Consider the following 27,357-nt stretch of genomic DNA (forward strand, 5'->3'; position numbering starts at 1 on the left):
AAGCGGAATTGCGTAAGAATAGCACATAAAATTCCCCCAAAAACACATCAAAATTTGTGATTGTAAAAAGTCCAAGGGGTATGAATATTTTCAGTTTAAGATAACTGTAAATGCCGTTTTTGTCGGCTGTTCAGGTGTTTCAGGATGGAGCAGTGGTACCTGGCTGGGAGGGGAAGATTGTGGCGTGGGTGGAGGAGGACCACGGCGAGCGGAGGTAGAGCCAGAGATCACCACTACAAACCTCAACCTACAGCATCAAGAATTTAACCCAAAACATTTGTTGTGCCATTAAAGGGGGGAAAAAACTGTTAAACAATAACTGGGACCAAGGGAGATAACACCTTCCACACGCAGAAACGCTGGAAATGTTTCACACCAAGAAAATGACTCCACATTTGGGTACTGCTATATTTAATAGAATTGCATTTTACACATTGACACCGGCTTGAAAGTGAACATGTCTGACTACAGTGTTAACGGCCAGTAATGTGATACTTGAAGCTTTGAAAGTTTAGAAGAAAAAAAAAATGTTGGATGAGTTTGTTTTCATGACTGTTGTAATCTGTTCATTGAGTGCAGACTTCAAAAATACAGTGTTGACATATTACACAAAGTTCCGTATTGCCAAAAAATCTTGTTGTTCTGCGTCGATTTTGACGTTTTAATAAACTTAAATTATTGCATGGAATGTTTTCTTGACCATTTTTCCCCTTAAGTAGAAACACTTTCTGTCCTGTCAGCACTGCAAACCCCCAAAATCTTACCAGGTAATTTTCTAGTGCAACTATCTTGATATAAGACAAATCTAACTTACAAGCAACTTTTCAGGACAAAATAGGAGCTTGTTTTAAGTCAATAATGTCTTAATATTGATGAAATAAATACTAGTTATAAGTGAAATGATCTGCCAGTAGACCAGGACATTTTGGCTTCTAATAGTGGAAAAATGTCTTGTTCTACTGGCAGATTATTTCACTTATAACTAGTGCTTTTTCATCAATGTTAAGGAATTATTTACTTAAGCTTCTATATCTTGCTGAAAAGTTACTTGCAAGTTAATTTTGTCTTATTTCAAGTGTACTAAGACATTTGCACTAGAAACTAGACCGGAAATATTACATTTTGTGTTTTTGCCGTGGGCTTATTGTTCAATAGAGACCACTAGTATCAAAAATCCTCTCGCAAAATAAAACTAAAACATACATTCATCATGTAGTTATTCAAAACACAAACTGTTATTGATGTTAATAAAAATTTTGGTAGGCAGTGGATTTAAACTTGTTCCTGCACATCAGCCTACATAGCACACCGGGAAAATCTAACACATTTCTCTGTAGAACATTCTGAAAATAGATTAATTTACAGCTCTGCCTCGAACTACAATCAAAACAGCTTGTTAGATTTTAGTTTGAAGCACGGCATATGTTCCCACACAGTACGTGCTCTTAATTCTAACTGCATTGGATAGTGCGCTTCTTAAGGTGTGTTTTCTGTTGCTGTGAGAGTTCACTCCTTACATGCGTGACCCGGTGAACCCCTCTCCCTTTTCTCACTGAAATTAATTGGTCACAAAATAGCTGCTGTCAGCGTGAGCCTCCGCTTCTTCTTGTTGAAGACGGCAGCAGCCGTGTCCTCGTTTACTGTTTTTGGAAACTCCAGAAGCAAATGGTAAACATCTTCCACTTCTAGAAGAACATCCTCCTGCAGAGTTATAAAAAAAAAAAATATATATATATATATATATATATATATATATATATATTCAGGGAACTGTAAGACTCACAAGCCAATTATGCGTTTTATATGACATCCAGCCATTCAGCGAAGCACAGCGGAATCGAAGTGGTTCATTATAAGTGTTTGGGGCAGAAGGGGTGAGTAGCCGCTAACCTTGGACACTCTCAGCTGGCACTCTGACATGGAACGAACTTTCGGCAGCTCCACTGTCAGCTCCACGCTGCGAGGGACTCCCATCGCATCGCTCTTCACCTCCATCACATACTCGGGCTCCTGAGGTCCCTGGAAAGTGCTGGAAATGACCTGGATCAAATTCGCCTTTGTCTGCTCCGCCGGCCTGCAAATGATTTGGGCCGCGCTGTCCTCCTCTGATCGCTGAGAAGAGGAGATCTGTCGCAGGAGGGTGGCTGGAGTCTGACTGGCTGTGAATGAGAGAAACTGATGGGAGGATGCAGACGACACACCCTCGCAGGAAGGGAGCCACGCGCCCTGAGTAAAGAGGTTTGCCGAAGCTTATCAGAGTAAGAGGAGTTACAAGGCCTGTGAAATTTTGCTGTACTATAAATTAGCTCACTAATTACTGCAATAGACAATAGCATTGTACTGGTTTGACACCATTTTGAAGTAGGGGTGCACTGATTGCAGTTCTCTGGCTGATTACCGATATTTAAAAATATGCTGATTCTGATTTTGGCTGATGCTATTTTTTTCTTTTTTGTCTGAAATGTCACTAAATATAGCAAGAAAGTCACTGAGTTGGCAACAGTGGGGTCGCTATTGGTAACTGCAGATGTGCAGACATGACCTAGTGGGCCGGTCTGTCAGTCAAACTTCTCTCACGGCAGAGCAGAGGTTTGCTCTGCCATGAGAGACCTTTGTCGAGGTACATAAGGTCAGTGGATAAGTTCGGCTTCACATGCAAGTATCAGCCAAAGAAAATCGGCCTATTTTGAAGTAATGGCATAATAATGCAAATTAGCCCTCTCACACATCAACCTTAATTTCTAAAAGAAAACTTAGCACTGGAACAGAAATATATTATAAACACCCAAAATAAAACAACCAAAATCGAAAAACAAAATGGAGATGCAGAACACTCACAAGCGGGACGACAAATAAATTACATTGACGTTTGTGTTACCAAAATTTCCTTTCACCAGAATGGAAAATGTGGGATGCACAATATATTCAAACTAGCATTGATATCAGGCAATTTTCATCACCTTTTAACATCTCAACATCAGCCCGATAAATAAAACCTGGCCGATATTAACCCACGATATTTATTTCAATCTTGTTGCTGTTTGTTTACGGTCGGGGTTGGTCATTTAGTATTTGTTTGGTCATGTGACAGTGACAGTCATGCAGTGCAGGATTCTCGGATTGGAAAATATTATCAGCCACAACAGCAGTATTAATATCGGATATAAATATCTGCCCAAATTTTTATATTGGTGCATCCCTAATGGAAATGAATAATCTCATTTGAATTTATCACACGATTAGTTGATTAAATGCTTATTTTTACAAGTTTGGGGGGAGTTACTGGGTTACTTACTTGTTTCCAGTTGCTTGGAGATGATTGGCAGCTTCTGAAAGCCGAGCCGACATTGTAAGTCGTCCGGGTTACCTTTCGGACTGCGGCTGACGACGCTGTACTCCTGAGATAACGACATCCCATGCTGTTGCTGGGCAAAGCTCAGGGCCAGCATATAGATATTATTAATATCTACTTTATCCTCTCTCCTCTTCTGTAGCACTGAAGGATTTAGCGCCACATCCAGCACAGCAAAACAGCCTGCAGGGGTTAAAACCTTTGAGTGTCTTGCTCACATCGTGCAACACAAACGAAGGTCGTGCAGCTTACAGCCACCTTGGTCCTCGCCGTTGCATCTCTCTAGTTTTCCTCCGCACAAAGGAAGGGAGCTGCTCTGATCCTGAGGTGCAGGCACACGCTTCCAGCTGCAAATGTTAATGTAGAGCAAACCTGGCTTTGGCTCCTGGGAAGGACACAGATGAGCCTGAGACTTTTATATACATTTGGCATAAAAATCATACAAATGTACTGCTCCTAAAGATGCATTTGGTTTCCAGGGTGGATCTGGGTTTAAGAAAAAAACAACAACAAAAAACATGAATCTGGTGCCAAACTTTGAATTTCCTGTTAATTTTGTCTAATGCACATATTGTCAAAATTACCCATAGGACTACAGGTTCTAGTATATAACCCAGTAATGTTTGGATAAATGGACATAAAATAAACTAAAATGAGCTTGATTATCTCCATTATGATGATTGATGTTTTTTAAAGAGCAATCAGACAATCAGAACCCATTTTATTTTTGATATCAGTTGTGTGGTTTATATTTCTATTTAATTTATTGTTTTCTGGTTTGTTTTATTTTGGATAATTAAAATATCTTCTAGCTACAGTGTTAAGTATTCTTTACAAAATTAAAGTTTATTAGTCTTGGCAAGGGCAACTTGAATTATTATACCATTATCAACCTGAAAAAGGTTTCAAAAGAACAATATATTTTTTTTCTGCAATAATCACTGGGGCAAGTTATCATCCATCAGAATGTGTTATTGTGACAGGCTTACATGTAAGCACATATGAGAACCAGTATAGAGTTTGTATAAATTGGTGTTCAAACCCAGCTTTTCAGGGTTTTGTTTTTCCACAAACTTTTAAAAACGTTAAAGTCTGACTGTTTCCACAACCTTAGTGTTTAACCTAATTTATCCATTCCAGAACTGTTTTTGATGAGTTGTTGGTGTCTTGTTGAAATGTGTAATTGTTTATCAACAGAGTATCAAACTCATTTTTATTTTGGGACATTTCAAATGTCCTCACATTTCAACAATGACAAATTGCTGAAATATGAAGAAATGACTGTCTTAACTAACAACTTTGCATCAATGTAATTTGACAATGTAAAGATAATAAAAAAACTGTTCTGATTTGATTTATAAAATATGTATTACATAAAAATGGGGTGTTGATATCGTCTACTTGGTTTAATAGCCTCATCATGACATTTTCAAACGTAGTTTTTCCCCCCATTTTGACCGAATATCCCAGTGTTTTGTCTCTCCTGACTGTAAGACCTTATCCAGACGGCATTTGACGTCCCCATATCAAGCTGTCCTAATCAAGCGCACCTGCTGCTGCTGCCGACCGTCCAAGAAACTCACCAGTATCTGAGTTCGCACACACGAATGGAGCTCAGGCGGTGCGTTGAATTCAGCTCCTCTCTTCATTTGTTCCTCTATGAACTTGCGGTATGCTGCTGGGTCGCTTTGAGATAAGTCGTCAAGCATAGCCCAAAAGTGACTGACCTGCTGTAAAACATCTTCCCTTCCGCCGGTGCTGGACATCATACGAAGGTGAATGTCTTCCTTTAGGTTCTAACTGCTAGCTAGTTGGTTGCTGGTGCTTTAAACTGCAACCTCCGGTTGTTTTTTTCTTTGGTGTAGCTAAAGTACGTCGAATGTCTTATTAACTCCACAAATAAAGCTAACTTTGATTGTGTTGTTAGTTGCTATAGAAACTAGTTTTTAAAGTATCATACAGTCGCCACCTGGTGGTCAAGAGGTGTTTTTGCAGCGCAATAATCACAAGACATTGCTTTTAAAGGGGTACAGTTTATACTCAGTACATAAAAGATATAACATGTATGTTTATATTTTCACTCTCGTTATGTGTAGGTCAGTTAACTGACATTTAAAGTATAAATAAAACAGTCATAGTTCTCCACTATCCCAAATGACTCAGCAGTATCCTCCTCTTTTTTTGCGTCTCTTGTTCTCAGTAATTCTGCAAAAAAGAGTGATCATCAGTCAGTGAAAACTACAATTATGTTTCATTGTAAGCAAGTAAAAATTAATGATAATGATAGTGTATGACAATTGTAATTAGGCGTCATGTTGTGAATATCAATTTTTACAGTGCCTTTCAAAGTCATTCACACCCTATACATTTTTTCCACACCTTTTTTTTTTTTTTTTTTTTGCAGATTAGTTACAATCTTCTCTGTATTTTGGGAGAATGTTATGTGATAAATCAGTGAACATAAGGTAGGGCATGATTGCTAAGTGCAGAAGAAGAAGATGCACAGTACAAATAAAAATCTGAAAAGTGCGGCATACTCCCGTGTGTAATTTAATCTCCATATAAATAAGGGTTCAAGTAAGTGTAAAGTGGTGTAATTACAAATTTTGTGCCACAATTTCTTCTACTAGGTTGTCTGCTTCTCCATTTTCTGGTTCTGCATCCCCAGAACCAGAAAATGGAGAATCAACATTCAGTTTTTGTACTCTTATAATCTGGAACAAATGTTCAGAAACCTGCAAAACAGACGAAACGCTGAGTTCCTTTATATCAAGGTGAAAAGCCCACCTTTTAACTTTGGTGGGCTTTGATTCATAAGTTGTTATGAATCAAAGGCACCTTTTGCCTTTGATTCATAACAACTGGAACATCGACTGTTATATTTAATGTATATTTACTTAAATTTGATAATGGCATTTCAAAAAATGTGTTTCTTGTTTCACAATTGGTTATCATATAATGTTTTTACAATGTAAAGCACTTTGAGCTCCCTTGTTGCTGAAATGTGCTGTACAATAAACTTGACTGGACTTCTGTCACATAGAATAAATCCCAATGATGTTTTTTTTAAGTTCCAAGCAGCATGAATAGTTTCGAAGCATTATAACTTCTGTTGATAAAAAGTGTCTACCTCAATCATGTCGTAGAGCCAGTCCAAGAATTCAGCCACTTTGCTGTAAACCCCGGGATGGTTCGGCTCGGCGCAGCCCGTCCCCCAACTCACGACTCCTGCAAGCCTCCATAAATTTTCATCCTGGCAAACAAGAGGGCCCCCGCTGTCCCCCTGATAAGGTACACACAGAAAGCCTTCAGTACAACCGTACACAGATAAAACAGGGTGTACATCTTTATTAATGTCCTAAAAAAAGACAGAAAAAGGTACTTTCTAGTACATGCATCCAACCTGACATGCATCCACTCTTCCTTCCGTGTACCCGGCACAGAGCATCCGTGGAGTGATCTCCCCGTTGTACATGCAGGAGCTGTTGCATTTCTTTGTGCTTATTATAGGAACTGGGGCTTCTTTCAGGGTGTCGGGCGAATGAACTGAGAGAGGAAACATGCATTCAGGGCTGGCCTGTCAGTACAAGTGTCACGCTCTGTCACCGTGCCTTTAAATTAGACTTGTTGCACGAGTGAAATGTAGGTCTGTGTGTAGCCGCAATTCACCGCCGTCGGGCCGTGTGTATCCCCATCCAGAGATCCAGCACTGCGTGCCACCTGGGAGATCATAGTCGTACGGCGGCAAGCAGATGGGTCTAATTGTGTCTATTTAAAAAAAAAAGGGAGGGGAGGGGGGGTGATAAAAAAAAAAACAAAACACTAGCACTCTGATTAATGTTTGACAAATCTATATACACTGTTGCAGATTTTAGCAGCCTTTGTAAATCCCTTTAGATACATTGAAAGTGCAGTAGCTTAATCTCAGGCTGGAAACATTTCCTCACTTTTGGACATTGGAAGCCAGAAGGACTTCACTCAGTTTTCTCCTGTGTTGCAAAGGCTGACCGTACAAAAAGTGAGATCCTCTTAATCATCCAGAAATCTCAAGTTCTTCTTGTGTCATTTCCTCTTTTCAGCTCCACCTGTCGGCTTTCTATATGATTTACATGCGAGGACTGATAGGACCATTGAAGAGGACTGATTTTGTGTCTTTTAAACCATTTTTGTTTTGATGTTGGCACATGTTTTGAATCATTATATTATACAGTGATGACCCATATCCAGTTTTCTGGTTGAATACAACAGTTTTTATTTTAAACATCCTGGCATTTCAAACAGTTTGTTTGAAGCGCGTTATAGATGCTCCATGTAGTCATTCTTTGTTCACTCTGAACCCACTTGGAGTGTTTAAAGGAAATGTCAATCTTTGTCTTATCTGTTAAAGCATGCTCTGCTGGTAAGAGTCCAGGGAATTTTCACGTGTTCACATTTATGGTCACAGAACTGAAACAGCAAAGTTTACTTATTTATAGCTGCTATGAAGGCTTGGTCACCCTCAGGTGTCACTTTGTGCTCATGTTGTCTTTGAACTTTGAATGTTTCTTTTTTTCCTCCCATCTCCTTTACAAACCTATGAAGTGAGGGCATTTCCTTTACTATCTGATGTCTGATAAAAAAAACAAGTTTAGCTTGAAAATAACCTTTTGAACCACAGTCAAAGGAGGTACAGAAAAATAGCACTTTGAAACAACTCTGACAGTACAGCAGTGCAGGATATGAAATAAAAGGTTTTATTCTGCCACTTTTAGACATTGGACAAAAATGAGACTTCATGAGGCATTTCAAAACTTGTTCAGATAATGTGGTCTTGTTAGTGGAAAGATTTAATGAGATTTGTCTATTATTTTAAAAGGGGTGTGTAGACTTTCAAGTCATTGTACATTACTAATTTAACATGTTAATTAGTGACATTTATTAGTACTTTGAATTATTAATTGCACTTTTATCTGCTCAGTGTGTGGTGGCAAGATAAATCCAGTCTTATTGCCAACGGCTAGAAGAAATAAGACTTGGTGTTGCATAATTTTGATTCCCCAAGGAAACAATGTGACTATCAACTAAAGTTCTTAGAACCTGTCTGATTGTCGTATTTTCAGATCACAAATGTCCAACAACTCTTACTCAGACTTGGGCTGACAAAACAATTGAAAATCAGAAAAATGCATCTCTGAACCTTAAGGTTTGCATTTAAAAAATTAACTATTTTGTTTGCTTCAATACAATCTTGCATGTTTTATTTTATTATTTAAGCAGACAAAATAAATGTCACATGAATTTTTGCATTTAATAAGGTGGGGGAAGCTGGAGATGGGCACCAGCACCCCTCCCGACCCCAATAAGGGACAAGGGTGTAAAGAAAATGGTGGATGGATGGATGGATGGATGGATGGATGGATGGATGGATGGATGGATGGATGGATGGATAAGGTGGGGGGAAAAAGGCCCACAAATGCTTATGACTGGTTTGACCTCAGATCAAAAAGTTCAGATTGTTTTAGAGATGCTAGTGATGCCAGTGAGTTTGCAACACATTTCTTAACATAGGATTCAGTCCCCACTCAATACAAGAACCCAAATAAATGGATTATTATAATATTTAATGTTTAGCGTGAGGTTATGCTAGAGCATTAAACGTAGAATTAAGGCTTATGTTTCCACCGGTTTTTGTATGGAAACCTCGTCCACAGACACACCTGAGAAATTGAGGGGTCTCCGCAGCTTCATCAGCGCTATGTCGCTGTCGTGGCTCCTGTGGTTGTAGTTCTTGTTGTAGATGATCTTCTCCACCACGTAGCCCGTGTGCTGAGCGATTTTTGCCGAACTACGAGTCACAATCCCCGCATAGACCACCCAGCTGGACACCTGAGGTAGCCTGTAGCTGACATTTCAAATGGAAAACAGACGCTGTTTATGACTGACTGCTGCCCTTCAGAGGCACTCCGACCTGTGACCCGTAGCGCTGTTAAGTTCAGCAGTCTTACTTGTGCACACAGTGGGCTGCTGTTACTATCCATTGACTGGTGATGATGGACCCTCCGCAGGTGTGACGGTTGCTGTAGTAGAGACTGACCTGCCAGGGCCATCTGCCCAGCAGGGCCTCAACGCCTCCTATTATCCTGGGCAGCTTCGCTCGGGTCCCACACTCTGCACAGAGCATCGTTTATCAGAGACCTGTTTGGTCAGAGAGCGCTCCAACAGATCTAGTCACTCATTGTTCCAATATTGTGCTTTTCACAGGTGTTTTACAGAGGTTTTTTTGTTGGGTGAAAATACTGAATCAAAAGTTCAAGCTAATTTGCTTACCAAAACACTGCAAAGCAATAACCTTCCCTGTGATGCAGCTCTCCCTAAATGAAAATAAATGGAGTAACTAATGAGGTGTAATCAATACATTAGCAGTTAAATCTGTGTAAATATGATGGCCTGAGATTAATCATCTCACCTGAAGTGCCACATGTTTTCTAAGCTGCTCTTCTGTTCTGAGGTAATTTGTATGAAACCATCCGTGTAGTTTGGCCCAACGTCTTTGAGATTCACTCCTTTATGCCTGGTCAGTCTGGTAAGAAAGTGAAAATACGAGTGGGAAACGCAAATGAACATGCTATGTTTATGTCTTGAACTCTTCCCTATTGAACTTCTTCATATTCTGTCATGCAAATCTAGATGCATTTACATTTTGTGTGATAGACCAACAAAATGTAGTGTGTGACTGTGTGGAAAATGACACAATTTATTTAAAATCTGTGGTACGCATGTGTGTCCAGCATTTCTGAATTAGTTGTTTTTTTAAAAACTTCAAGAGATGGAAGCATTTGCCTCTTATGCTTTGCAGAAAAGTTCAGACTCAACTGAATTGTATGGACAATGTATGTGCAGGTCAGTCTTCAAGATTTGCCTCAAATTCATAACTGGATTTAGGTCTGGACTTTGACTGTGCCATGCTGACACATGAATATGTTTCAAACTAAATCCTTCCAATCCTAGCTTGTGAGTTCACATGGTTGGCCATGTCAGTACTTCATCTGTGACATGTCTGCTGTGTTCCTTGGTCTGCATGATGCTGCTTGTTGTTCACCAATGTTCTCCAACAAACCGGTGGATTTTATGGATTTTATCTAGGGGTAACAGATCAAAAGGGGCTGGATACAAATGAACCCCATACAATTTTGTTTTTATTTAATTTTTTTTGTCTGTCTTCCCCATTACTTTGTTGGTCGGTTGCATAAAACAAATAAAACAATGCAGAATAAGAGGGGTGAATATTTGTAAGGAGTAAAGTTTAAAAAGCAAGTTTTAAAAAAAAAGGGGGAGTTGTCACTCTGATCTCAGTCTAAATGATGATGTTTGCGTGGTGTTTGTGCCGTCACACCTCAGATAGCCCAGCTGCCTGCAGACTAGTGTTCCCAACGATGAGTTCCACCTCTCGGAGCACACCGGCAGCCAGGTGTGCAGCCTCCCCAGCTGGATCTCCAGTAGGGAGTTCTCTGGGCTGATTCTGTAAAACACTGAACCTGATTGATTCAAAAATCCCTCCGGAGACAAACTCTCACTCAACAGTAATGAATAGGTGCACAGGGCGATAAATTTTGAAAACGCACAAGTACCTGTGTTAATATAGTCGGTACAAAGAGGTCATTAACCGTGATGTTTCTTTTACGTCAGTCAATGATATTCTCTCGCAAGCGAGGCAAAGGACAACAAGAAGCAGCTGTTGTATACAGATTTAGCTGCAGCTGATGTAAAACTCACTGCAGAGGTGACCCTTGATGCCGTGTAATGAATCACTTGACAATAAACTGTGCAGCAACACACTCCTGCTCTGACTGTTAATTCATGAAGCCGAGGGAAACGGACTCTTAAGAAACGAGAAGAGAAGCAGACCTTTTCGTGGGTGGGAGACGGAGACATCATCAGTCACGTTGCAGAACGATGTCTCCTTCGTATCTCCAAACCCGACCGTGGTTTGGGAAGAAGATGGCCTCAGCAGAAGTTTGACTGAACGCAGAGAGCAGTTTGTTTTGTAAAATCACCCCGGCAGATGAGCAGCAAAACCTTTTTTTTCCTAAATGTTACCAGTCGTTCTGAATTAGTGCTTGGAGCAAATTAAAATCTGTGCAGTAATAAAATTGTCAGAAATAAATGATGAATCTGGAAAGACTAACAAAGATCTAATTTAGCATGATTTACAATGCTATCTTCTGTGCAGCTGTAGGAAAAAAATAGGGTAAGGACCAAAATACAGTCTGTTTTATTAGTTTGAACCATTTTGTTTTTGTTTTTCATACTTTTGGACCTGGACCTGAACCCAAGTAATCCTTATTTTTACACCCATATGTTACATTATCCGAGCGGCTTTTATTTACTGCCAAGCTCCCATTTTGCATCCTGTTAAAGGTTTTTAAATAAAAATGAGAATAATGAATCATTTGAAGACTTAAGCATAATTAGATTCTTTCTACTGGTGCCAGATGAATTAATTGGCCAGACAACAGCGTCGGCCCTCATTAGGTTCTTGCAGGGTTATGTGTTAAGATAAGTCTGCAAATAAGTAATAACAAAGGGCAGCACCCAGAATTGATCATGAATAAAACATGTGGTGTTAGTCGAGTTACTACATATTATTGGGCTTTTTGGAAATTAGCATTAGCCCTGAGATTGTATAAGCAGTGCCTTGCAAAAGTATTCATACCGGTATCTTCACATTTTGTCACACTACAGCCACAAGGGATGTGGTGTGATAGTGCACAGGGCCGGCCCAAGCCTTTTTGGAGCCCTAAGCAGATTTTTATTTGCCCCTCTCTCCCCCATACCAACATGTCTACACCAGATGCTTTATTATTCCTAAGCTGCTCTGTGTGTAACATACTGACTATCATTAGCATCATTTGGCTTCATCACCGCTTGCATCATAGCAGTGTCATTATGACTGTTTTAATCTTTGTGGGAGTAACAAACTAAAAAAAAAAGATTTTGATTTTGAAATGCAGAGTGGTATTCAAGTGTGGCAAATTATTTAAACTATTTAAAACAGATGAACACAAAATTTACAGAAAACAAGTTTGATGTCTCATATTTCCTCAACAGCAGGAAGATATTAATCTATTTGTAACAACTGTAAAAATAATATAGAAATAGTTTGTCTGTGTTGAATAGCATTTAGTTTGTATAATTTATAATGTTATTTTAAATATAGATATATTTCATCATACTAGGTTGGTGCTCTTAAGGCCCCCTGGTGATGTGGGGGCCCTAAGCAACCGCTTAACTATTGAGCCCGGATAGAAAATAATTATGAAGTGAAAGGAAAAGCCTGCATTGTTTTTTAACTGTTTAAAAACAATGTCCTCTTATCAGAATTACTTTAGTAATTTTTTATATTTCCAAAATACACATCTAATGAAGGTTCTAAGACAATGTAAGAAAATTATTTTTCTCTTATAGCCACATGTTGCTAAATATTAAATAAAATTCAGGGCAACCAAATACCTTCCAAAGTCACAGAATTGCTAAACAGAATCCAGCTGTGTGTGATTTTTCAGTGAACACACAGCATCATAAAGACCAAGAAACACAGCAGGCAAGTTGGGGGGAAAGTTGTGAAGAGGTTTAAAGCAGGTTTGGGATGTAAGACGACGATTAGTAATCTGAAAGTGGAGTGTGGCACAACATGACTGCATTCTCTGGCTTTGACAAGCTGGGTAAGGAGAGCATTTACTGAAGAACTAAGAAGAATTGAGAGCTCAACTACCCAGGAGATGAAATCTGTCAACAGTACAAGTCTGAGTTTTGCGCTCCAAAAACTGTTCTGCTTGGAACAGTGGCAAGTAGAAAGCCATGAGGACAATATTAAACTTTTGACCTACATATGTGTTGAGGAAAATGTAAGGCAAATTTCTGCAGAAAGGTTTTAATGTGGTCCAGCAGACTTCTGCAGACTGTTATTTGCAAACACCAATAAAGTGTCTCTCACTGTGTCTGCTCTGGAGGGAAATGGCATAAAGGTGGTTATGTCTACTACTCTCTGTCTACATGGAACATGATTATCTCTAGCAGTCTCAGTCTGGACTTGAAGTGAATATTTTCCTTAATTTTTTGTTTAACATTTGGTTGTCTAACCCAATTGTTGTGTAATGTCTTAACCAGGACTCCTTTTGAAAAAGAGGTTCTTGATCTAGATGCAACCTTCCAGGTTAAATAAAAATTAACTAAATATAAAGGCTGAAAATTCCTTTGTATTTATTTTATGCAGTGAAACAACAGAACATTCTCACTGACAGAAGGTGCACAGATTATGAATGCTGAGTGACATAATGAGAGAGGAACCAACTGAACATTAAACTAATGTTCAGTTGCAAATCACTGTAGTTTATCCCATGTTTTAAACACCTGGCGATATATTTGCGATATTTTGTGCCGCCCTAGTTGGTGTATGAACAGAATGCATAAATTGCATCCAAATAAAAGTTCTTGGCATACGACAGCCTTTACATGCTTGCGGATAGGCCTGTCACGATAACAAATTTTGCTGGACGATTAATTGTCTAAAAAATTATTGCGATAAACAATAATATTGTTTCAAGACCTTTTGACACTGGTTTAATGGAAATGACTAATACATGCGATTTCCTGATAGATACACCTTATTTACAAAATAACACGTAACTGATAAACTAAATAAAACAACCAAAAACAAAAATAAAATGGATTCTCAGTCTCCATTAACAAAAAACGTACTTGAATAAAAACTAAACAACATAAAGCCAAAGTGGAAATAAATACTGCATTCAACCAAAAGAGTGCAGATTATAAAGTCTGTATACTATATTTCCCTTCAGTAATCACTAGATTTAAATAGAGAAAACGGGCAAATCCGACTATCTAATGCAGTAGTTCACACTACACCATTTTTTGCCCCTATTTTCCTCTTATGACAATCTTAGATCGTTGGCCGATGTAATCGATCATCCTGCAGTGTGTGGTAGATCGTCGTGGCCGCTCCGATCTAAATCAGGGTTTTTCCCCGACTGGGAACTTTAACGCTGAATGTGACAGGTAGCCAATCAGAAAGCGCGGATTTTCTCCGAGCTTTCTGAGGGGAAATTAAGGAGGGGAATCCCAAACAGCTGACACGGCGCAACCCGAAGTCCAGCGGACATTGGAGATGATATGTGGTATCATTAATGTTTTTCAGCATTTTGTGCAAAGAATATAGAAATGACAAGGGGAGGAGTTGGAGCCAAATTGCTACCGCAGTTGATAAACCCGGTGAGTTTTCAGCTGTTCTTCGTTAACGTGACATAAATAGGTTATAATGATTTTCATTCAGTCAGGACTTTACACCGACTCTAGCCACATGCATCACAGGTAGATTCTAGTAAAGCATTGATTAATGCCTGATTTTAAAATTAGTTAACTGGACTTGTAGCCATTATTTTTTGCCCATGTGGCTGGACACCACACGGCACGACGAACCCGATCGAACCGTTATACCTGGGATTTCTGTCGGCTAAGGTGTGGTCTCTCAGGGTTTGAAAATGGGTCCACAACTCGTGTATTGTGGGGAAGGGAGGGTCAGTGGAGAGCACCGGAGCTGAGCCTATTGTCATTCAGTGTCATCAACAGAAAGAAAAAAGGCCGGAAGAGACGATAAAGACGATAATTAAAATGAGCTCGTCCGATTAATTGATTTATCGTTTATCGCGACTGGCCTACTTGCGGATCTTGGTGTTCATGCGATGGAGCTCACCTATAGGAATTTTGAGAACTGGAGGTTTAAAATGACAACTTTTAAAATGTTGAAAGAAGCTGTTTTTCCTTTCTGACTGAACTCTATTGTCAGCGCTCTTGGAGAAGTACTCCCAAGACTTGCAGCAAAAGATGACTCCACAAAATTTTGACTGAATATAGTTTATTGCCTCATCCCCCCCCCCACCCCACCCCCCCCACTTGGCATTAAATCCCAATAAAAATTCTGAAATCTGTGACTTTTTAATTTGATAAAATGTAAAGTTTAAGGAAACTTGTCTGAATAGTTTTGCGAGGCACTGTATCCCCCTAGCAGTTTTAACAAGGCTTTTTTTCCTTTTTTTTGTAGCACATTTTATTTTCACTTTGTAGCTCCAGCTAAGCTCATTTAGTCATTATTTCTCAGACACATTGACTCACCTAGAAACCAGACACCTACAAGTAAGCCTCCCAGGAGTCCGACTGCGCACACCGCTGCCAGCAGCCTCACCAGCCTATGAGCTGCAGAAACAGTTAATAAAGGTATTAATGCCTTCAGAACCCTGATGTGAGCTGAAAGGTGCGATCAAATGTCAGCTGGTAAATCTGTGAACACACAGCACCAACACTAGAAGAAATTAAGCTTTTTTTATTTTCTAGGAATATATGACACCAAGGAATTAAAATACTAATATAAATGATGTTTTAATGAAGAAGTGACTTTGTTAAGTAGTAGTCTGTAGTCACTGGTGCAATCAGCTGCTGGTATAGGTCACCTGGATGGTGCTTACCGTGAGTTGTAGAGCGAGTGCCCTTTAACCAGCCCTGCACCCCTCTGGTTGCCGCGACCCCTGCTGTTGTCTCCGAGTGAAAGGGATGACTGACGGCCACTGGATTTTCAATCACTGACAATGCGTCTCCATCAAGACTCTGTGGGAATTACAGCGGGGCACGTCAGGTTTCATTTGGAGCTTCTTTTTTTTTTCTTCTTCTTCCGTATGACACAATTTTGGCAACTGCGCTGACCATCTGCTCCAGAGCAACAGTCAACCTGTCAGGTCCTGTCGAGTTTAATTAGGAGCTCTGTAACGCTGAATATTATCCGCCATTAACCAGCCTCCGATGTATGCAGTCAGGGTGGTAAACATCTACGTGTGTGTCAACTCTCTCCCCCTGCTGATTGAGGCATAATGAGCTAGCGAAGGCTTTGGCTTGTCGGTTTTTGTTTCTTGGATGCACGTTGTGTTCAGTGCTGTATTTCTTCATCATTTTCAAACAGATTTTATGACTCCTGAGTGTCTGTACACAGAGCTATCTTGCCAAGAAGCAGCTGTTTCTATAAGCAATTTATCGCTGTAATTATAGCCTGTTTCTCACTATATGGGACGTGCATAGTCAATATTTTACAATTACTGTGCACACTTCATCTGCATACATACAACAGTGCTTATTTGCATATCATAATTTCTTCAGAGGGCTTTTAATTATTCATTCGAATCGTTATTTTTGTTTTTTGAGTGAATACCCTGAAACTTTAAAAAGCAAACAGGATGCACAAATTGAAATTTATAGTAGATTATCTCTAATCCTCATATAGTCAAAAATGAATACAGACTCGGATACATACACTTGAAACAATTAATTGAAAAAATAGTGATGAATCAACTGTTGAAATAAATTTAGTAGCACTAACTGGAGTATGCACACTAAAATAATTACTGCTCTGAACATATTCAGGGCAGTAATTAAGCCAAAACTGTTAAAACAACAACATCAACAACAAAAAAACCAACTCAAAAAACCTCAAAAAACAAACAAAAAAACATTTTGCATTTAACTTTTAGCCAAAACTCCTCAAGTGGAATAGTTTAGCTTCACTTGGTTCAAATTCACAAAAGGAATGCTATTTTATTGCATTTCAGACAATAAAATGTTTATTTTCTTACTGAAATTATTTTAAAAATATTTTATTTGCATCTTTTACTTCTAATATTCTATTAAAACGGCTCAATTTGTCAAATGAGAAATTTATAAAAATGTGTCTTTTTTTGTTATTGAAATGAGCAATAGAATAATCAATTATTAAAATAATTTTGTTGCAGTCATGCATACATGCATAGATAAATCCCCACTAATATTTGGGTGGGTAGCAAGTGTAAGAGAAACGTATGATTTCAGTGAAACTACATGGTTCTTGTAGCTGATATGTTTTTGGTATAACTTTGGATATTTGACCATTGTACCTGTCATAATTGGTAGGGTTCCCTTTAATTAGCTATTTTACTTTTATGTTCACTGCATTTTATTGCATTTGGCATCAAATTAATTCCAAAAGCTTAATATTATTCTGTTTGACCCAATCTAAAATCGAACCCCATAGTTATTACCCCCTTTACAGATGTTCATTTGAATTTAAAGTTGAGTCTCTATTATTCCTGTTGCTGGTTGTAGCACATGTGAAACAGGCTAAAAGCATGACGCTGCCACCATCGTTCCCTCCTACATCTTGTCATTGTCATGGGGGCAAAAAGCTCAGTCTGTTAACCATAACACTTTTTTTTCGTAGTTTGTCTTGCTGTTGACTTGTTTGTTTTTTTTGAGCATTCCTCCTCCTTGCTCAGCAGTGACTCAGTCCATGGTAATTTGAACTTTGCTTCCCTGTGAGGAGTGACTCTGGTGTTATATCAGTTTTCAGTTCATAGAACATTTGAGCCTGAGTTGTTGGTTTATCCGTGAACATCCGTATGTTATCTCTAAAAGTTGACTGCTCAGGTCAGATGGTTGGTGCAAAATATACTCCGTTTTATGATCAGATGAGCATCGAGCCATTTTGCTGCAGCGACAAAAAGGCTGTTTGAAGGAGTCAAAGTAAGGCTTTAAAACATAGAAACCCTGAAGCTGTTCAGCATGGTGTTGGCGGAATCATGGGGTGGGACTTTTGTTGCCTGTTGTACTAAGCAGATCTAAAAATAATAGAAAACCACATCTAAATACTCTAAATTAAATCAAGTTTGTTGATTCAACCTCAAATTAATAAACCTGGATGGAGGCCTTTTCATGATAACAAATTTTGCTGGATGATAAACTGTTCCAGACATTATCGAAATAAACAATAATGTTGTTTTGAGACCATGTTTAAGTGATATAATGGTAACGTCAAAATCATAATGCAAGAACACATTCTAAAAGATCAATAAACTTTACATTTTAATCAACATTTAACACTGGAACTGGGAGACATTTTAAAAATCCAAAATAAGTAAACAAAACAACAAATAAAATGAACTTAGAAGTCTTTGTAAATAAACATTTTCTTCAAGAAAAGGACTAGTTGAGACAAAAGCACCAAACTGAAGACTTTTATCTTCCAGTATTTGGTAGAGAGAAACGATAAATCATGCCAATGGAAATAATTGAGTTTGTTTTAATTTATTATCCGATTAATTGATTTGATTATTGTAACAGGCCTACAAATGTAAATAGTAGTTCCAGGTGGACAATGATCCCAAACACAAAAACTGGTTTTGTAATAAATGATGTCAACTCATGTTTAGTCCTTTGGAAAGGCCTTTAACTATTTCAAAAATCTGTAAGCAAAAGCTGGGAACAAAAAATGTCAAATATTTAGCGACTAATATGCCAGAACCAGCTACTAAATCTGTGGTTGAAGAAAAGCAACAGATTTTTCTTCATGAGGGAGCGTTAACCAAATATTAATACTGTTAGTAATAAAGACATTCTACCATTGAAAAGTTGTTCTCATAAACCTTTAGGAGCCCAAAGTCTGTGAGCTTCATGCCCTGTTTTTCACTGGGACTATAATTCTTGAGTAGGTTAAGATGCAGTTTTCTCCAGCAGAATGATCATAAGTCAAGTACATTAACTGTATGGCAGAAAACAAATCTACGTTATAAATGGAAGATGCATATGAAGGAGGAAAAATCTGTAAACTAAAAGAGCAAATGTAAAGATATCACAGGAGTGTTTACTTTAGGAATACTGTCACAGATGGAGCTACAAGTAGTGTGTTTATTTTTCTCCTACCATGTTTTCCTGGTGTGCAGTCCTGATGGAAAAGCCGCAGCGTCGCTCCTGCTCATCGGTACGCCTGTGGCTGTGGAGGAATGGAGGTCCGGCCCAGTTGATTTGCCATTTAACAGAATGCAACTCTGGATTTTCCCCCTCACAAAGAGACAATGAGGTCAGCAGCGGTGAGGAGAATGAGGCTGTTGTTTGTCTGTGGGGTCATGGGGCCAGCAGAAGCTAGCTAAACCAGGTATTTGTTTTTTTTCTAATGGAGGTGGTAGAGGGAGGGGGGAACATCTCCAAAGATGCCTCTGAGCTCATTATTGATGGCACTCCTGGTGGTTGCCGGGTAACACTTTTTACCTGAGCCAAGAGATAGTCTTTTCCTCACCTGAGACGCGCTGTGACCTGACAGTTTTCGCTTTCTGAGAAAAGGTCGTTATTGCGAATTGTTGAAAAGTCTCGCATCACATCAAACTCCATGAGATGAAACCCAAAGCCATCGTCGCTCAGCACTCATCGGGAAAATGAAGTCCGCTCAGTCTGCCACTGACAGATAGCCTCTCTTTAATGGTTCTTTTTCACTTGTTGTTTTCCCGATTTCTAAATAAGCCCTTTGTCTTAATTAGCTCATAATGTATGACTAGAGTGGCTGCAAAGATCCATTACCTCCAAGAAAAGAAGGAAATAATTAGCATGTTGAATAAGAGGGATGAGTGCTATTTGAGTACGGTCAAAAAAAAAAAGTGTTGAGCTTCATCAGAAAGAAGATCAAAGCCCGTCATTACTTCATTTTCTTGAACACGAATTGAATTTCTTCTCAGAAGACAGCTAATTAGATCCTTTCAGCAAAAAAGAACATTTGGTTTAAAAAAAAAAAATCTGTACTTATGTCTCATTTATGGTGCAGGATTAACGTCCAGGTGAGCGGATAAACTGGAAGGAAGAAAATTCCTCCTCGTCACACTGACAGAGCTGACACAGAGAGACAGCCCAGATCTGTTTGGCTCATCTAGCAGCTGTCTGAAAGTTTTTGAAATAAAACGCAGAATAAAAAGAAATGTGGAAGGATTAATATTCCGTTTGATGGAGCTACAGCTGTGCTGATGATATTAATACGGTGCAGAAGCATGTGAGTTGGGTAATTTTCAAAACCATTTCATGTCTCCCTCTTCTGGTCACTTTTTATTACACATTGCAGAGCTGAGGATTATTCACACTGCTGCATTTAATTCATCTACTTATAGATACCTTAGGATTTTAGGAAATCTGTTACAGGATATGTCTGAATTCAGTTTAAAAACCTTCAATACTGAGATATTTCAAACAAAGAGTTTCAGATTAGGCTTGTGCAACACTGAACTAGCAATCTATTAAAAACAAACAGATTGACGTCTAAATATCTAGACATTTATGCTCCTCTGTGGTGTCTGCGAACAGGCTAAATATCAAAATATGATGAAAGTGATGTTAAAACTGAATTTAATTCTTAGAAAATCTAATTAAACCTTTCTTTTTAAATAAAAAAAAACAACTAAATTTTAAAGGGAGATTGTAATTTTGTAAACGTTGTGAAATGCCAGATCAAACATGAACATTTCAGGTTATTTAATTTAGTATCCAAAGAAATAACAAGAGGATCAATCTTGTGTTGTTTCAGAGTTTAATGATATGAATCGTATTATAATCACGTCTGTTTTCTGTGATTATAAATATCCAGAACCTTCCACAGACTTTAACACATGTACTGAGGTGTTGTTGTTTTTTTGTTTTTTTTTTATTAGCATTTTCCTTAAACAAAGACTGTTTTAGGAAATTTGACCTGGAAATGATGGAGTTTATGATTGTAACTTTTACTGTGAATGCAACATCCAGATTGTACTATGAGATTTAGATGATCTCTATTTTCTTTGTTCTTTTTAGCATCAGGTAGCGTGCAGTGCAGCGTAGTGTACTGTGTCTCTCACAGGCTGAAATCTTGTATTGGATGAGAAAACCTTTGTCTTTTGAACGTTGGAAGTGCAGCAGGTGGTCTGTTCGCTACCACAAAGCCTTAGTCCTGTGAATTTGGGAGGTGATGTAACTCGGTGGTAAACAAGCCTTTTATCTCGTTTATTTTCAAAGTCACCCTTTATGTTTTCTTCACTGTTTTCACTTAAATTTGAAGTATTTCCAATCTGTCTTTGCTTTCGGGGGCTCTGTACTTTGCTGCTGAAGATGCTTTATAGCTTCCTTGTATCGACCAGTAGTTTCCTTTATCATATAGAGAGACATCCAGAAAATATGTGGTGCACTTTAAGCTGCTTTACAGAGTTAGTCAGTGTAGGGATTAGATTTTTGCTGCTGCTTAGTTGCAGTATTAAAACTGTAAAATATGAATAATTCTACATTTTTCATAATTTCATATCAAACAAGTCAAATATTTGCTGCATCTCAAATAAGATCTTAAATAAGCCTTTATGTACTGCTGATTGGACAAACCAACTGAATATTTAGAGATTTTTCAACACTGTCAACCTTTACTGGAAGCAAATGCAGTCATTTTCTTTTTAATTTCTTAATTCACTGTAAGAAACGGTGTAAAATCTGTTTTGTCCTGGCTAGACCTTTGCTTTATCAGAAGTTTAAAATAAAATGTCTCCAGTGCAGCACAGTTGCAGCAGCCCCTGTGTGAACCTCCCAGGTTTCTTGGTGGATCCCGGTCTGAAGCTGCTCTGTGAAGATGCTGGCTGCTGGCCAGTTTGGATCTTCATCTGTCAGTCTGTGCTCTCCCAGCTCCGTGTGCTCAGATTTAATCAGCTCCGCTCTTATCTCAGTCATTAGTGTGCCTGCTTCTGTCCGACGTCCAAACCTTAAACATCAGACGTGGTCTCTTGGTCGCCACCTGGAAATCCGTCATGAGGTCCAAACAGAGCCTGTTTTTTGTTTGTTTGTTTTTTTTTTAACGTGTGTTTTTAACCGTCTTAATCAGCTTTTTAAAAAATTAAATCCAGCTTCTCCAACCCATTTAAAATTCATGCCCTCATTTGTGGGCTTTTATATTTTTTGATGTCTTTGACTTTGACTTCTCAGAGGAGATGGACGCCAAAGGTCATAGAGAAAGGACAGTCGAGCCAGCAAAACACACAAACATAAAGATGTGCTTTTTTTTTTTTTAGATATTTCATGACATTTAAGAAACTTCAATACTAGACAACCACAAAACATGTTAAAAGAATGAAACTTGTATAAACTTATCAGTTTTCCTTTTCATTGTTTTTCAAAAATTATGCATAATTCCTAAATGCGCTTTGACATAAACTCCTGTGGAACATTGTCCCTCTGAAATATCATATATGAAAGATGATCTGTTGTACGGAACCAGAAAGTGCAAATAGAAATATATTTGGTCTTTCCAACATAAATATAACCGCTTATCAAGTGAAAACACAGATTTTCCTCAGAATTCTTCCTACACAAATTGTTGAGACTTAAGGGCAGACTACTCTAAATCCACCCAAAAACGTTCATCACTTTGTGTTGGGATTATTCTGGACTCCCACAGGAAACAACAGATCATGCCACATGTTGCAGATCTGTAATTGCAGCAGGGTTTTAGTAGCCAGACCAACACAGTGACCATAGTAGTTGTTTGTGAGCATAAAGTTTCTTCAGTATGAAAATGCATTTCTCCTCCTGCCTCTCAAATGGTATTTCTTTTGACTTCTTCCTTCTTGTCCACTTATGTCAGCCAGATAACATAGATTGGAGTTTGAGACTTTATTCCAAGTCTCTTTTTGTTTAGCCATAATTTTATGGCTTTCTGTTCAGTATATAATGTTTTCTCTCTGCCTCAACTTTTGACTGCATCATTTGCTTCTATCTACATACGTAATTTCTCAGTTCTGAACATAAGAAGGAATATAAATATAAGTTTGTACAGAAATGAAAATGAACAATTGTGAAAAAAATTACTTGGCTTTTGGGTTAAAAGAAAAAAAAAAGATACAGTTTTTAATTTCCCTCTAGTAATAACTTATGCAGCTTTAACATGATTAGTCAGCAGCTTATTTTTCTTAAAGCTTTATCAGGCTGTTTGTCTATGAATGGTTGATCTTGTTGTAAACATCCACCAGCAGGTTTTGGTGTTTCTCTTTGTGATCTGAGTTTTCCTGCTCTCCCCTGACCTCAACATGACCTTCACCGTCTGCATTTGCTGCCATTTCCTAATGAAATTGCAAACAGTTATCTGAATCTATGTGCTTGGTAAAGCTTTCTTTAATGTGTAGACATTAATTATTTAAATTTTCAGCATGCTATGTGGCTGTTTAGAGGAGGCGCAGCTGCTGATTATCAAAGGTACGAGTAGTCAATTTTCTAAATTTGCATCTTGTGACCTTTTCTAACAATCACTGTGAATAAGTCACAGCCTTAACAAGGTAATTAATTCCTCTCACTTGAAGGTAGCCATGAGAACTCGAAGGAATGGTTTTTGCACCTTTCATCTTTTTCATTTTGACTTTTCTTCACTCTTTTGAATTAACGTTGAATGTTTCCTTTTATTTGCAGATCAGTGTAGTCTCATCTATTGTCACTGATGAAGCTTTGGTCCAAATCTATAAACGCCTTTGTGTATCTTTACATGATATTGCTGTATGAAATGATAAAAAATGGCTTTAAATGAAATATTTAAATACTTTAATATCTAACCGTCTGTGCATTGTTATAATGCTATGCTTTTTCAAACCTATTGCAAAATAAAACATTTTTGTGTTCTTCTAGTATTGCTCTGTATAGAAATGTAGATGCATTGTTTACCATATGAAATGTCTCATGATCTCATTCTTTCATATTCACCAAAATCATCATCCTCTTGTTGGTCTCAGTTGAGGACACTATTAACTAAAACCAAAACATTCTTGTCCTTGTTGTAAAAATCTCCTATGCCTTATTATCAGTGTGTTTTAGTGAAGAGTGGTTGGACAGTTGAGCACATTTATTCTGACTCTCATAAGTAGAATCTATTTTTACGAATCCTTCAGACTGATGTGGAAATAATTCTTGACTAGAGGGTCAGTCATTCAGCAGGCAGGTCGATAAACATCCCATCGTTTTACTCAGCTCACACCAAATATAGCTTTTAGTAAACGGGACCATCAACATCAAACAATGAATATTTTCTTATGACAAATCCACATGATCTGTGTGAAGATGGGCCCTGCTTACAGTATGAGGCTTGAGCCTTCAGACTGTAATGAAGATTTGAAGATTGTTTACTTTTTATTCCAATTATGTCTTAATACATTTGGTGATTATTAGGTGTGGGCATTTATCAATCATTGTGAAAAATTTCTTATAAGAATTTTTGATTTAGTGTTGTCTTGATAAGTCGGAGTTAATATTTTTAAAAAATCCCTCAAAACTAGCAGTATTATTGGAAATATTCATTTTTGCAATTTTGTCCACAGTTTGTTCCATAAGAGCATCATTCACTTCTCTCAGTATCATAATTATACCACAAAATATCATGATAAATTTCTAAGTCCATATCGCCCACCTCTAGTGACAACTGATGTCATTATTATTGGATTTATTTTTCTTTTATGAATTTATCTAATTTGACATTAAAAAAACTAAAAATTCTAGAAGATAAAACTCAAAGATCAAAATAATGATGCAACTTTATCATGTGTTTGGAAAACTTCTTTAATTAGGAAGAGCTGACTTGCTTATCTTCCAGGTTATTATGATATTTGGTATCGTGTCTCCTGTATTGGTTTTGTCTGGCTCAAAGCTTAGCATTAAAAATGCAGCTATAAAGAAAATATGTAATGAAAGACGTATAAATCAGCACAATACATAAAACAAAGTAATTAAAAATGACTAAACCACAAAATGCAGCGCAAACACCATAGGTAAATAATAACTATTCCTGGTTAAAGTATATTATCATCGAACAAAGCCGTTGTGTCTGCAGGACATCCTGCTGCGCTGTCGGGTGAAGAGTCTTATGGCTGCATATCAGGTTCAGATGGGGCTGAACTGACCTTTACAGGATGACATAGCGGATCTATGTGCGTCGTTAGCATCACACACTAACACTACATCATGTGCTGAATGTGAGCCGTCCATGTAACACACACAAAATAAAGCAGGAGAAGCCATCTGCTGTAACATGCTGCCCTCTTGTGGTGGATATGAAGAACTGTGTTCATGTTTAAACGTATAACCTTGTCAAAAAACAGTTGACGTGAACATCAACATTTTCTGCATTTCCATGTGTAGAATCAGTAATAGTAGTTGTTGGAGGACAGTTTGTTGTTAAAAATGCTGGAGTGTGTTTTGTAGAGCTGATTGCAGCTCTGCTGGTTAAACTCTGATGACTACTCTCATTTAGATGCTTTGTGGTGCAACATACATTAATCACAGGGCAGTGCGTTTGTGACAGGTCTCAGCAGGAGAGGGCCTCTAAATGGCGTGCGGCTGCGTCCGCGTCGGCGCTGGCAGGATGAATAAACGGCTGTCATGTACGTGTTTGTATCTTGTCTTGTAGCGGCTAATGATAGTGAGTGTGGGTAAGAGCAGCGGCGCTCTTAGCAGATGGTGAGTAATGTGGTTTGCTTTAGCTGCCCACCACGCTGGCTCTAATTAAACAGAGGAGATTTCATTAGAAGCGGCTCCCACGCAGACTCGGAGAGGCTCCGGCCCGAGAGCGGGGCCCTGCCTGAGCTGGAAGTGATTCTGTCTTATCGCACGGTCAGAATCGCACGACTCCTTTCTGCTCGGATCTTAGATGATGAGATCTGGGGAAGGTTAGATACGCTCAGGACAACAAGGCTGTTTGAATTTTGAGTCCTGCAACTAAACTGGGTAAGGTAGATTAATCAAAACCTAAAAAGCTTAGATAAAATGAATGCTAGCCATCAAACGAAGAATTATTAAACCTCATGTTAATACATCTCCCCTACATACTTCATTTTTACAGAAAAAAAATTAAATTTATTAATAAATTACCTGGGTCCTGGAATTAATTTTGAAGGCCACTTAATTATTGAATGATATTCCCCTTGCGACAGTAATTGACTTTGTCTCTTTAAGAGCTTCAGGCAGATCTGGAACAATCTGGACAGATGGAGGTAGTTCCTGCTAAGCTTAATGCAGCCCAGCCTGCATTAGGACAGCAGAACCAAAGCTGAGCCGGTTCAGATATGCCGCAGTTTCAATGCATTTTAATGGAAATGGTTCTTCCAGTTTAAAAACCGTAAGAATACAGTTTACGACTAGGTTTAAAAGACTAGGTTTAAAATGTTTTGATAAGTTCTGTTGTGGAAACTCTAAAAGATATGAATACTCTGAAGAAGAGCTGTGAATTATCACGCTTATAATTGAAGTTTTTAAATGGTAAATGGACTGAACTTATATAGCACTTTATCCAATCATTTTGACCACTCAAAGCGCTTTAAGTGAGTCACATTCACCCATAGAGTCACATTCACCCATTCACACTCACAAATGCTCACACATTTATACGCCGATATGCAGATCGGTAGGCAATTTGGGGTTAAGTCCCTTGCCCAGATGCACATCGACATGTGGCAGGAGGAAGCTGGAGTCGAACCTACAACCTTCCGATCCCTTTTAAATCTCTCAAAATGTAACTGAATATTATTGAAGGCTTTGGGTTCCTCGGCCTTTCTTCCCCCACATGCTGATTCAGGTCTAAATATGACATTGTTGATGCACCTTTAAGAAGCTGATGTGTCGTTATTTTTTGCTGACCAGCTGTAGATAAATATATATGATTGTTTTCCTTTACAGATGTTGCAAGGGGTTATCAGTCCTTCAGCAAATATTCATTTTAATGCCTTTTTGGGGAGAAAAAGATATACCAATTACTCTGATGCTATATTTTAAACAAAAATACACTTAAAAGCAGTTTTATTATTTTTTTGCCTGACAAGTATAGAGATGGATAACAGAACATTTAATACATTTAATCATTTGGATTCTGCAGAACATTGTGGCGTTGATGTAAATTATGACTGCAGTTCTGTTGCCATATGTACCCAATCTGTCAGTCATGTTTGTGTTATTAACATTTTTATGATAATGTCACAGTGTCAAAAGCTTAATGCTAAGGGAATTTATTTGTTTGAACATAAATCAAATATTTTAAAATAAAAACAAGAGTGGGGTGGGAGTGTGGAGAGCTTAGCTAGCAATCAGAAGTCCACTGATTTCAATAAAATGCTTCTAATCAAAACTGAATTAAT

General features: G+C 38.2%; 3 protein-coding genes and 1 long non-coding RNA gene across 10 annotated transcripts in view; 2 read left to right on the forward strand and 2 right to left on the reverse strand.

The window, feature by feature from the left end:
• dixdc1a (DIX domain containing 1a) overlaps positions 1-683 on the forward strand; it is a 31,231-nt gene extending 30,548 nt beyond the window's left edge. For all 5 annotated transcript variants that reach the window (XM_081614932.1, XM_081614931.1, XM_081614934.1 and 2 more), the window contains exon 16: positions 135-683. In XM_081614932.1, coding sequence (XP_081471058.1) covers positions 135-218 — 84 coding nt within the window. In that variant the 3' untranslated portion in view covers positions 219-683. The remainder of the gene's footprint in view (positions 1-134) is intronic.
• Positions 395-5,284, reverse strand: pih1d2 (PIH1 domain containing 2). Of its 2 annotated transcripts, none has more exons than XM_008424967.3 (5): positions 4,936-5,284; positions 3,605-3,737; positions 3,296-3,535; positions 1,891-2,159; positions 395-1,701 (listed from the first exon to the last, which is right to left on the reverse strand). In XM_008424967.3, the coding sequence occupies exons 1-5, from the start codon at positions 5,119-5,121 to the stop codon at positions 1,567-1,569; spliced, it is 963 nt and encodes a 320-aa protein (XP_008423189.1). In that variant the 5' UTR covers positions 5,122-5,284; the 3' UTR covers positions 395-1,566. The 2 variants fall into 2 exon arrangements, with proteins under 2 accessions (XP_008423189.1, XP_008423190.1); XM_008424968.3 differs by having other exon boundaries at positions 3,611-3,737; positions 4,936-5,275.
• Positions 4,989-20,932, forward strand: LOC103474174 (uncharacterized). Its single transcript, XR_014090679.1, has 4 exons — positions 4,989-5,127; positions 6,499-6,643; positions 19,144-19,280; positions 20,016-20,932. It is a non-coding gene; the product is annotated as an uncharacterized LOC103474174 (long non-coding RNA).
• tmprss5 (transmembrane serine protease 5) lies at positions 5,370-19,208 on the reverse strand. 2 transcript variants are annotated; one of them, XR_014090678.1, is made up of 13 exons: positions 19,124-19,208; positions 15,871-16,009; positions 15,521-15,601; positions 11,237-11,350; positions 10,725-10,860; positions 9,798-9,911; positions 9,659-9,702; positions 9,337-9,499; positions 9,049-9,233; positions 7,022-7,120; positions 6,745-6,898; positions 6,483-6,635; positions 5,370-5,557 (listed from the first exon to the last, which is right to left on the reverse strand). XR_014090678.1 is itself a non-coding variant. In XM_008424966.3 (13 exons), the coding sequence occupies exons 1-13, from the start codon at positions 19,124-19,126 to the stop codon at positions 5,549-5,551; spliced, it is 1,383 nt and encodes a 460-aa protein (XP_008423188.2). In that variant the 5' UTR covers positions 19,127-19,208; the 3' UTR covers positions 5,370-5,548. The 2 variants fall into 2 exon arrangements, 1 of the variants encoding a protein (XP_008423188.2); XM_008424966.3 differs by having other exon boundaries at positions 6,756-6,898.
• Positions 20,933-27,357: the final 6,425 nt, after the last annotated feature.

Source organism: Poecilia reticulata, chromosome 13 (genome assembly GCF_904066995.2).
Source record: "Poecilia reticulata chromosome 13, P_reticulata-male-v2, whole genome shotgun sequence".
Classification (NCBI taxonomy): Eukaryota; Metazoa; Chordata; class Actinopteri; order Cyprinodontiformes; family Poeciliidae; genus Poecilia; species Poecilia reticulata.

Coding starts and splice junctions, on each gene's coding strand:
- pih1d2 (XM_008424967.3), bottom strand. CDS start 5,121: ATGATGTCCAGCACCGGCGGAAGGGAAGATGTTTTACAGCAGGTCAGT. Junction 3,536..3,604: donor CGGCGAGGACCAAGGTGGCT/GTAAGCTGCACG, acceptor TAACCCCTGCAG/GCTGTTTTGCTGTGCTGGAT. Junction 2,160..3,295: donor CTCCAAGCAACTGGAAACAA/GTAAGTAACCCA, acceptor TCTCATTCACAG/CCAGTCAGACTCCAGCCACC.
- tmprss5 (XM_008424966.3), bottom strand. Junction 10,861..11,236: donor CGTCTCCCACCCACGAAAAG/GTCTGCTTCTCT, acceptor AATCAGGTTCAG/TGTTTTACAGAATCAGCCCA. Junction 9,703..9,797: donor GAAAACATGTGGCACTTCAG/GTGAGATGATTA, acceptor ATTTTCATTTAG/GGAGAGCTGCATCACAGGGA.